At 48.2% G+C, this 11,328-nt stretch overlaps 1 protein-coding gene across 5 annotated transcripts in view; it reads left to right on the top strand.

The window, feature by feature from the left end:
• The first annotated feature begins 674 nt into the window (after positions 1 to 674).
• USP48 (ubiquitin specific peptidase 48) overlaps positions 675 to 11,328 on the top strand; it is a 39,635-nt gene continuing 28,981 nt past the window's right edge. Inside the window, exons 1-10 of one of the 5 annotated variants that reach the window (XR_014171256.1) lie at positions 675 to 1,223; positions 2,722 to 2,842; positions 4,257 to 4,413; positions 5,007 to 5,134; positions 5,489 to 5,613; positions 6,402 to 6,510; positions 7,534 to 7,667; positions 8,216 to 8,298; positions 8,799 to 8,978; positions 10,787 to 10,909. Coding sequence is in view for 4 of the 5 variants with exons in the window: in XM_081923119.1 (XP_081779245.1) it covers positions 1,090 to 1,223; positions 2,722 to 2,842; positions 4,257 to 4,413; positions 5,007 to 5,134; positions 5,489 to 5,613; positions 6,402 to 6,510; positions 7,534 to 7,667; positions 8,216 to 8,298; positions 8,799 to 8,978; positions 10,787 to 10,909 (1,294 nt within the window). In the remaining variant the exon portion in view is untranslated. Of the gene's footprint in view, positions 1,224 to 2,721; positions 2,843 to 4,256; positions 4,414 to 5,006; positions 5,146 to 5,488; positions 5,614 to 6,401; positions 6,511 to 7,533; positions 7,668 to 8,215; positions 8,299 to 8,798; positions 8,979 to 10,786; positions 10,910 to 11,328 lie in introns of those variants that run through there. The other 4 variants (XM_081923119.1, XM_081923120.1, XM_081923121.1 and 1 more) reach the window with 4 other exon arrangements.

Raw genomic sequence — 11,328 nt, 5'->3', positions numbered from 1 at the left:
ATTTGATGTAAACAGGATGATGCCCTCCCTCTTTGCAGCTTGAGCTGGGGAGTTGCCCGTGTAGTGCTGTCTTGAGAATAAGCAACTTGTGGTTTTGCCTGATCTTGGTGTCAAGATTCCCTTCTTCTCACAGAGGAATTGGCTACCTCTGGGAAGATCCCTGGGGCAAATTTCTCCAACAGGGACACCGAATCCCTTGGTGGGTGTTTGAGATGCAAAAGCCAGCCCCAAATTTGCGTATAACAGTCATCGGCAGTGTGGGATGCAGTAAGGAATCAAGTGGTGCTAACTGGCCAATAGGTCCTGCAAATGAGAACAGGACCAAAATGGCTGCCATCATGGTGGTGGGTTGATTTAGGGAATGGTTCACTGTTTCCTTCAGGAATTTCCAGTATTCTCTTTTTTTCTTATTTTCCCATGTACAAGAGTGTGGTTTTTATTGTTATTTGGCTTTCTTCCTTTTAATCCCTTCAAAGGGAGCCAGGGTTTTCTGAGGAAACCGCAATGCATTGTGGGTATTAATAGGTCGTCCCGGTGAGAACGACGCGACTGCGCACGCGCGGAAAATCAACGGCCTTCGATCGTGTGTGTGTGTATTTTCCTTCGTTGTTGTTTTAAAAGCCGCTCCTCGTGCCTACGTCACTCCTTGTTACTACGAGGTGGGTTGGGGGGAAAGAAACCCCGCCTCGAAAAGTGGGCGGAGCCAAGAAAAGGAAGCGACGGGGAGGAGCAAGAGGGAGATCAATCAAAGAAAGAAAGTAACCCCGCCCCCGATCGGATTGGAAGTAGCCAATCCCCGCGAAGCTGCGCCGCTTCCCCCCCCACTCCACCCCTTCGTTGCGGCGCGGCGATGCCGTCGCGTCTGCGTCTGACGTCACAGCCAAGCGCCGAGGCGCGGATAACAGCTTCCCCGGCACCCCGCCCTGCTTAGGGCTTTTCGCGTCGCTCAGGGAGAGGCCGGTTCCACTTCCTGGGGCGTCCAGTCCGCTTCCGCTTCCTGGTCGCCCTCCCTCTTTCCCTCCCTCCCTCCCTCCCTCTTGCCTCTCCTTTTTCCGCCCCCCTCTCAGGGGTCGTGGAGCCGCGCCTGGGATGGCTCCTCGGCTGCAACTGGAGAAGGCGGCCTGGCGCTGGACGGAGACGGTGCCCCCCGAGGCCGTGACCCAGGAGCACATCGAGGCGGCCTACCGCGTCGGCCTGGAGCCCTGTCAGCGCGGAGCCTGCAGGTAAGCCTCAGGGGCCGGCAGGCTGGGGCCCCGGGGGAACCACAGGGCGGCGTCGGCGTCGCCCTGGAAATCAGCCTTTTGTACTGCAAGTCAATGGCAGGGCACCTGCACAGCATGCAGGAGCCCCCCGGTCCAATACCCGCTAAATAGGGCTAAAAAGAGGCTCCCTAACTGAAACCCTGGAGAGCCACTGCTGCCAGTCAGTGTAGGCAGTATTGAGGTAGGTGGACCAACGTGGCGACTCGAGAGAAGGCAGCTCCCTATGGCACACAAGCCCCACCTGTTCTCCCCCACCCACCGTTTTATTTGTTTTTATTAATTATATTAGTTGTTTTTTTGCCGTGGCTACTCAAAGCGACTCTCTGGGTATTCTAGAAGTTATTAGGAAGGGCCGTGCAGCTCAGTGGTGAAACACCTGCTTTGCACGTAGAAAGTTCTGGGTTCAGTTGCCACCCCAGTAGAACATGGGAAAAGACTGAAACCCTGGGGGTAGGCAATACTGAGCTGTATAGTTCTCATTTTCTGCTTCTTCATTGTCAGGCACCCTCACTGAGATTGTTGGTGTGTGAGGAACCCCAACACTGTACCTATTCTGAACTCTTTTCTCTCCTCTAATCCCTCCTTTCCCCTGTTTTCAATTGTGAACTCAAGGGTGGGGCTTTTGTCTTTTGTGTAAGTTCATGTGCACCATTAATTAAAAGCAGATGATCTATTAAGCATCGGGGTGACTAGATGGGAATGGAAGGAGGTACAGTTACACATGGTTTGTCTTTAACTTCCATGCTAATTTAAATCAAAAGCACAGGTCAGATGTTTATAGAAGGTTGTTATGGAAGGGGCTTGTTGTGCCCGTAAACCTCTCTTTTGCCTGATACAGGAGGCAAGTGGTTTCATCTGAAACTGATATGCTTGCAACCTCCGTGTCATTTAAACCTGTGTGGTATAGTACTATGTCAAACTAAGACCTGAGGGACCAGGGTTCAAATCCCCACTCATTCATGAAGCTCACCAGGTGGCCTTGGGGGCCAGTCCGTTCCTTTCAGCTTAACTTACCTCACAGGGTTGTTGTGGGGACCAAAGAGGATAGAGAGAACCATTTACACCACTTTGAGTTCTCTGGAGAAAAGACATGATAGAAATGCTAGAAATAATAACCCCTTTTAGCAATTCTGATTTACAAGCACCTTTCAGCAAAAGCAGCACAGAAACTGACAGCTAGACAATGCAGGGAATGTGCAGAAGTTGTCCTTTTTGTTGAAATTTGTAGGGGGAAGGAGGAAACATGTCAGGGAGCATCATCAACACTGGCACTCTATCTGCAGTTACCTCGGGACTCCTCTGTGGTTGGTGGGGTTTGTAAGCTGCACTTGCAACTAATTGCTGGAGAGATGTGCTGGAAGTCACACAGGTGTCATCAGGACATAAGTGGCCTTGGTTGATAGCAATGTGATGAGGTCAGAATATTGGGTTCAGATCCTGCTGCTTTTTGCTTTTGCAGGCGAAACTGCCGAGGAAACCCAAACTGCCTGGTAGGAATTGGTGAGCACATCTGGCTGGGGGAGATAGATGAAAACACCTTTCACAATATTGACGATCCAAATTTCGAGAGGAGAAAAAAGGTAACGCTACTATGGTCTTCTGGCACCCCAGGGTTCATGTGCTGGCCCTGAAGCTTGTGTGAAGGAGGATTATTTCCCCTAAGATGCATCCTCAACTTGATTCTGGTTTATAGAATTGGAAGGCTTGAAATTTTCTCTGTGGTCCTGGCTGTTGTGTCAGAACTGTTAGAGGCTTCTTAGTGGTAGCTGTAAAGTTCCTTTGCCAGTTCCGTGAAGTAGCTGTCAATAAGAGGGACTGAGTACTGCAAGCAGAGCTTTATCTGACTGTTTCATCTCTTGCAGAGAAAAATACCCTTGGATGAGCCCTCCCATGTACCGGGAAGCTTGTAAAAATATATTTTGGTATTTCTTCCTCAGTATTTTTTTAATAGCTACATTGTTTGGATTTTATTGACTTTTCTTTTATTCTGCTATGTTTGTTTAAATGTTAGACATATCGGGCATTTTATGGAAAGTCAGAGGAGAAACATGTTAAAAATGTAATTGTTAAATAAAGAGGAACAATGAACCTCCCTGTAAACCAAGGTTGGGGAGCCTGTAATTCAGGGGTCAGCAAACTTTTTCAGCAGGCGGCTCCTCCACGGTCCCTCAAACCTTGTGGAGGGCCGGACTATATTTTGAAAAAATAAATAAAATGAATGAATTCCTATTCCCCACAAATAACCCAGAGATGCATTTTAAATAAAAGGACACATTCTACTCATGTAAAAATCCACGGGCTGGGTTTAGAAGGCGATTGGGCTGCATCCGGCCCCCGGGCCTTAGTTTGCCTACCATACTGTAGTTGGACTCCCAACTCCAGTCATCTCTGACGACTGGCTATGCTTACTGCGGCTGTTGGGGGACCACAGATGTTCCCCATCCCTGCTGTGAAGTCCTACAAATTCAACCCCCAAAACAAAAAACTATTACACAGGTCAAGTGCACTAAAGGACCTTCCTGCTATCATCTTCTGGAGGCTCTTGGTTAACGTTGTGGAGGTAACCTCTTGGTGGTTTGCCTGCTGGGTGCCGTCCAGATGTTTTGGACCACAACTCCCATTGACTCCAGCCAGTGTTGGCTGTGTGATGCTGGGACTGATGGGAGTTGGCGTCCAAAACATCTGGAGAGCACCAGGTTGGCAAAGGGCTGCCCTTGTGACCTGCTTGGTGATACAGTGGTACCTCAGGTTAAGTACTTAATTCCTTCCAGAGGTCCGTACTTAACCTGAAACTGTTCTTAACCTGAAGCACCACTTTAGCTAATGGGGCCTCCTGCTGCTGCTGTGCCGCTGGAGCACGATATCTGTTCTCATCCTGAAGCAAAGTTCTTAACCTGAAACACTATTTCTGGGTTAGCAGAGTCTGTAACCTGAGGCGTATGTAACCTGAGGTACCACTGTACCTCTGTTGTGTGTTTCCCCTTCCCCTCACAGAATGCCTTTGTGGGCCTCACAAACCTGGGTGCCACCTGCTACGTCAACACTTTTCTGCAGATGTGGTTCTTGAATTTGGAGCTCCGCCAGGCGCTCTACTTGTGTCCAATTGCCCGCCCTGAGTACGTGACAGCAGAGGGCACCACATCAAACAAGGGTAAGTTGGTCAGACTTTTCCTACTGCTCACTAGCACATGGGCCAGTGGCTTTTGATTTGCTCTGACAAAGCTCCGTCTGCTTGGAGGCTGCTACTGTGTCCTGATGTTTTATCCCCCGTACATAGCTATTGGCTTTTGTGGTCCTCTCAATCTAGCAGTGCTGCTTGGGTACTTGTTTTACAGATAGAGTTTGAGAGAGGAGAGTTTTGCTGAAGGTAATGCTCTATATCCTGAGCAGAGGCAGTGAATCAGTCTCTAGAGACCACAGTCGATTCTCATGGGCAGCACAGTATCTAAGCAGCAGCAGAGTCGCAAACAAACCTTGACAGAAAGGAAATCTAAATGAAGAGGAAACCTTCCCTTTCTGAAAGGGTTTGGTTTTTTAAATTGTTATTCAGAATGGCACATCTTGTTAGTTTTTCAATTGCCAGCAGATGCTGTGTATATCTGTCCCAATGTGTAACAAAGTGGGGCAGGGGGAGGGGGAGGTCTTTTATAACAGAGTGTGTGCAGAGGGGGGTGACCATTGCCAGTTTGAGTATATGCGTCATGGTAGGTCAATCTCTGAAGGAATCCTCTTGCCTTTTGATAGATTATGAGCCTCAGACGATTTGTGAGCACCTCCAGTACTTGTTTGCTTTGCTGCAGAACAGCAAGAGGCGCTATATCGATCCATCAGGGTTTGTTAAAGCGCTGGGTTTGGACACAGGTCAGCAACAGGTAACGTTCGGGTGCGTGCGTGTGAGCGCGTGTTTTGCCTTGCTCTTTCTGCGGAAGCAGCTGCACATCAATCCACTTGCCCTCTGTAATGCTAAGCCGCAGTTCCCTGAGCTGAGGGATGTTTTGCCACTGAAGAGGATGGCCCTATTCCATTCTTAATTTCCTTGTACATTGCTGAGGTGCAGTGCCATCCCCGGATCGATGCAATGAAGGGTGGTGGCGGTTGCTTTGCCGCCTCTTTAAAAGAGCTATAATGTATAACAAAAGAGCTAAGCACCCTCTTCATTTATTTTGTTAGTTTGTTAATTTACCTGTGTTATCAATGCTGCCTTTGCAACTGTACTGTTACCCTAGGATGCTCAGGAGTTTTCCAAGCTGTTCATGTCCCTGTTGGAGGATACCCTAACCTCACAGAAAAACCCAGATGTGCGAGACATTGTCCAAAAGCAGTTTTGTGGAGAGTATGCATACGTCACGGTGTAAGTTTCTTCTCTTCTTAGTCTTTTGGTGCTTTAGCTTTGTGTATTCCCAATTCAAAGTGCTGATTTTGATCTATAAATCCTAAACGGCCTCGGTCCAGTATACGTGGAAGAGCGTCTCCACCTCCATCGTTCTGCCTGGACACTGAGGGAAGCTTTTAATGTTTAATAGGTGATTGTATTTTAGTGTTTTGTTGGAAGCCGCCCAGAGTGGCTGGGTATAAGTTGTTATTGTTGTTGTTATTATTATTATTATTATTATTATTATTATTATTATTTGGCTTAGGACCCCAGTACCTCAAGGACCATCTCCCCAACCAACCAAGACCCTACTATCATCTTCCTAGGCCCTTCTCCATGTGCCCCCTCCATGGGAGGTCCAGAGGGTGGCAACATGAGATCAGGCCCTTTTCCGTGGTGGCTCCCCATTTGTGGAATGCTTCCCCCAGGATAGCTTGCCTGGCACCACCGTTTTAGGCTCCGTGCAAAAAAATCCTTTTTAATCAGGCCTTTGGGTTTTAACGATATATATGGCCTTTTTGCGTGGATAGGATGTTTTTATAGTAGTTTTTGGAAAACAAAATTGTTTTGTTTTTACAAAAAAAATACTGGTTTTAATGTATATATTATATATATGTTTGGTTTTTGCTTAAAATACTGTCAGTTTCTTTGAGCTGCCATGAGAAAAAAAGTGACCAATGAATTTAATAAATAATGATATCCGTGATTTCTGAAGAAGTAATTCTTCTTGAGGTAGTCTTCAGTGGTGTTTTTTCCCTCTTCCCCAGCTGCAACCAGTGTGGCAGAGAGTCCAAACTTATATCAAAATTTTATGAGCTTGAGTTGAACATCCAGGGCCACAAGCAACTGTCGGACTGCATCACAGAGTTTCTGAAGGTATCAACTCTTCCTTGGGAGTTTTCTCCTTGTCACTTTCATCCTCCAGCCTATTATGGTTTGAGGCCAATTTCCTTTCGGCTGCTCTTTGCTTTATCTCAAGGGTGGGATCTGAATAGAGGGGATTGATCCTAGTTGGCCCTAATTTCTGCATATGTCGTTTAGTTTGTTGGTCCTTTGGGGATTTTTGTGCCTCAGAAGGATAATCTTAAGTGTGGTCTCTGTCAAATTAGCAACATTATAAATACTATTTTAATAGGTTCAAAATGTGATTATTAATAAATGGATGTTTATTTTTTGTTTGAGGGTTTTTTTAACATATAAAAAGTTTATTTCATGAAATTTCTGCACTGCTTGATTATTTTAAAAAGGCCTCAAAGTCATACGCAAAGAGAATAAATTGATTAGGATATTTTCTGAAAAAGGAGATTAAGAAGGGTCCTGCTTTGTTTACTGTCTCCAGATGTAGACAGTTTGGTTTCAGCTTCTGCGTATCAAGTGACAGCCCCCAAATTCTGGTCTCCTGCCATAGAAGCTGTTCCCAGAATACAGTGGTGCCTCGCAAGACGAAAAGAATCTGTTCCGCGAGTCTCTTCGTCTTGCGGTTTTTTCGTCTTGCGAAGCAAGCCCATTAGCGGCTTAGCGCTATTAGCGGGCTTAGCGGATCAGCTGATAAGCGGCTTAGCGGCTTGGGAAAAAGGGGGGGAAAGGAAAAAACCCCGCAGGAACTCGCAAGACATTTTCGTCTTGCGAAGCAAGCCCATAGGAAATTTGTTTTGCAAAGCACCTCCAAAACGGAAAACCCGTTCGTCTAGCGGGTTTTCCGTCTTGCGAGGCATTTGTCTTGCGGGGCACCACTGTACCACTGAAGGAAGACCCATAGGCATGCTTGACACTCTTTCCATGCATGGATTCAGGAGCTGAAGAGTGGATTTGATGTCTGTTTCCACCTAGGTGAAATTCTAGCCTGCCTCAGGGGGGCATCCAGGTGACTTTTGTTCCATTTGTCTCTTGCTTGGCTAGGAAGAAAAGTTGGAAGGGGACAACCGCTACTTCTGTGAGACCTGCCAGAGCAAGCAGAACGCCACCCGCAGGATCCGTCTCCTCAGCCTCCCATGCACCCTCAACCTGCAGCTCATGCGCTTCGTGTTTGACAGGCAAGCATCTCTTCTTGTCCCATCACGCCAGGGTGGGAGCCTTCAGAGCTTACACTTACACACACACCCCAATTTATTTTATTTCACAAAATACAACAAGCACTTCAGAGCAGTTTACAAAAGGAGATAAAACAAACGAAATTATCAATAAGAAAAAATAACAAGGGAAATAGCAAGGGATTAAAACTTGCATCAGCTTTGTAAACATTTGGGTAGGCTTGCCTAAACAAAAATGGTTTCAGCAGTTGCTAAGAAGAGGACAGAAAAGGCTCCTGCCTGCTGTCAGTATAGGTGCTGCAACACGAAAAGATCGATTTCTTACCAAGGCGGAATTGATATTATGCGACATGTATAACAGTGCCGCAGATCAAACTGAACGGAACAAGATAACTGTTTGGTGGATTTGTAGCTGGTTGATGGACTTAACCCGAAGCTCACTAGCGGTTCCTCATCATCCTGGAAAAAGGTGACAAGTGGGGTGCCGCAGGTGCGTTGTGAGTTGCCAAACTCGGCCTTACCGTTTGCTCTTTCTTCCCTTGCTTCCTTAGGCAAACAGGCCACAAGAAGAAGCTGAACGCCTACATCGAGTTCTCAGAATTGCTGGACATGGAGCCCTACATGGAAGACAAAGGTGAGGTCATGATCTTACGTAGCCAAGTAGCAGCTTGTGTTTGGGCATGAAGGGGTGGCAGTTGGTGCTGGTCTACTAGGCCAAACAGGGCACCGCCCTAGCGGTCTCACTGCCCTTCGCCAGACCCTGCCTTGCCTGCCTTCTTACTTACCACCTGTCCAGGTTTGTGGCACTTGCTGTCAGCATCCTCAAACTCAGTGTTTCCCCATCTAGAACTCAAAAGGGAGGAGGGCAGAGGCAAAGGTAGGTCACTCTGGCACCACCCTGCTGTTGAGCTCCCTGCTTTCTATCCTGCCAATCCCAGTGTACACCAACCATGGCCCAAGGGGTTGGGGACAAAAAGGCTGATCTCTGCCTCCCAGAAGATTACAAGGACAAAGCTATAAACGCTGTAGGGGCTATTCTCTCTGCCAACCCTATGCGTTGCAGGGGGTTGGACTAGATGACCCATGGGTCCCTTCCAATGCTACAGTTCTCTGATTCTGTGACCCTCCTTCCAGCCAGCATCTTTGTCTATGAGCTGAGTGCGGTCCTCATCCACCGTGGCGTGAGCGCCTACTCCGGCCACTACATTGCCCACGTGAAGGACCCTCAGACGGGAGAGTGGTACCGGTTCAACGATGAAGAGATAGAGAAGATGGAGGGCAAGAAGCTGCAGCTGGGGGCAGAAGAAGACCTAGGTAAGACCTCGCCGAAAACACGCAGAGGAGGCCCTGGCTCCTATAAGCAGTTAGGAGTCAAACCATTTGGAGCAGCCATGGTGGGGGAGACACCTTCTGTCCCTCCAAGTGTCTAAATCTGGTGCAGTTGCCCTGACTGCCTCTATGCTTTCAGGCTCAGTTCACCAAATTCCAGATTCAGTCCATAAAGCGCAGGGCCTTGATGTCTGTGTCCTGGCTTGCATTTGCCTGGGCCCTGGTTTCATTGCCTTAGGCACTTCCCCGAGAATGGTTTGCAGGGTGTCAGCAAGCGACAGGGCCTTTTTGGTTATGGGCCCCTCTTTTGGTCTTTTGAATTCTCTTCCTAGTAAAGCCTGCCTTTTGCCATTATTAATGTTGTTTCAGCATAACTGCTCTCTAAGGTACAGTGGTGCCCCGCAAGACGGAAAACCCGCTAGGTGCTTCGCAAAACGAATTTCCTATGGGCTTGCTTTGCAAGACGAAAATGTCTTGCGAGTTCCTACGGGGTTTTTTTCCTTCCCCCCCCCTTTTTCCCAAGCCGCTAAGCCGCTTATCAGCTGATCCGCTAAGCTGCTTATCAGCTGATCCGCTAAGCCGCTTAACAGCTGATCCGCTAAGCCGTTTAACAGCTGATCCACTAAGCCGCTTATCAGCTGATCCGCTAAGCCGCTTATCAGCTGATCCGCTAAGCCGCTTAACAGCTGATCCGCTAAGCTGTTTAACAGCTGATCCGCTAAGCCGCTTATCAGCTGATCCACTAATCCGCTAACAGCGCTAATCCGCTAATGGGCTTGCTTCGCAAGATGAAAAAACCGCAAGACGAAGAGACTCGCGGAATGGATTCTTTTCGTCTTGCAAGGCACCACTGTATTTGAGAGAACATGATTATGTTTCTGTGTTATATCTTCTTTGGATGTTATTGAATTAGACTCGATGGTCATTTTTAATGGTGTGTGTGTGTAAGGTGCCTAGAGGCATTTTGTATTAGATGACAAATTTAATGACTCCCCAAGGCCAGGGAATTGAGAGAATCATCGCTCAGCACCATCTAGAGGGCCACAGGATAGAGAAGACTGCCTGTCTCTGTCCTGTGAGCACTCCTGGATTGACGCACTGTGGGGTTCCTTTGGCCCTTTGGATATTGCTGAATTACAACTCCCATCATTCCTAGATGTGCCGACCCCGGCTGGTGGGAGTTGTAGTTTCAGCAACATCCAAAGGGCCAAAAGCTGGGTATGCCCTGGTGCCTTGGCATAATTATCCCCAGAAGAAACGGCTCCATTAACGTGTTTACGCAACCCACATTTGGTGAGGCTTGTGTGTGCTAAGGGGTGTGTATCTGATAGCTCCAAATTGCTGGCTCTCATGAGGCCCTTAGGAAGTAACCACCTTCAGTCTTGGCTCCTTGCTCTGTGCTGTCTTCCTTCCTCATGTGCTTGGCAGGTGATGTGAATGGGGCATCCGTTAAAAAGTAAACATGTTAATGGGGGGATACATGGGGATCCATCCAAATAAATTTGGCACTCTGGCAAAGCTGCAGAAGTGGGGTGGGAGGGTCTGGCCAAAGGTTAGCTGCATTGAACCTGGCAGATGAAGCACTCTGGATGGGGTGAGATGCAGGGCAATGCCTTGCTAGGACGGAACGCACAGCAACCCAGGAGCCACCAATGAAAAGGCCCCATCACAGATCAGCGAGTTGAGAAGGAAGAGCTAGGGGGAAGAGCGTTCCAGGTTCTTCTTCCCTGACAAGAGAGAGAGAGCAGATGTCTCAGGGCTTCTCTTGTGCTTGGCTTCTCTCTCCCCACTAGAGCCTTCTAAATCTCAGACTCGGAAGCTCAAATGCGGGAAGGGGGTTTACCGCTCTCGGAACGCCTACATGCTGGTGTACAGGCTGCAGACCCGGGAGAAATCGCTGAGTGTTGAAATTCCAGGTAAGGCTGGAGTTGGAGTTTTGTGTGCTTGTGTGTTGTCCATTCTTTCCCCCTCTGTGCACCCAGGGTGTGGCAATTGCCTGGAGCGTGTGTGTGTGTGTGTGTGCAGGCAAACCCGTTGTGGGGCACATGTTAAGCTAAGCAAGCCACCTTGTGTCCATTCAGCAAATGTTGGGCACAGGTGGTGATGTTTTCTTTCTTCCCCCAAATAGGTAGCTTGCTGAGTCAAAGGGGGAATGCCGGGTGTGTTTTATACAGTCATACCTCGGGTTACAGACACTTCAGGTTGCGTGTTTTTGGGTTGCGCAGTGCGCCGAACCTGGAAGTACCGAAACGGGTTACTTCCAGGTTTCGGTGCATGCGCAGAAGCACCAAATCGCAACCTGTGTGTGCACAGACGCAGTGCTGCAGGTTGCGAA

The sequence above is a fragment of the Podarcis melisellensis genome, assembly GCF_964234715.1.
Source record: "Podarcis melisellensis genome assembly, chromosome: 8".
NCBI classification, from domain to species: domain Eukaryota; kingdom Metazoa; phylum Chordata; class Lepidosauria; order Squamata; family Lacertidae; genus Podarcis; species Podarcis melisellensis.
Note: the sequence above shows the minus strand (reverse complement) of the source record. Positions and strands in the feature narration are given on the sequence as shown.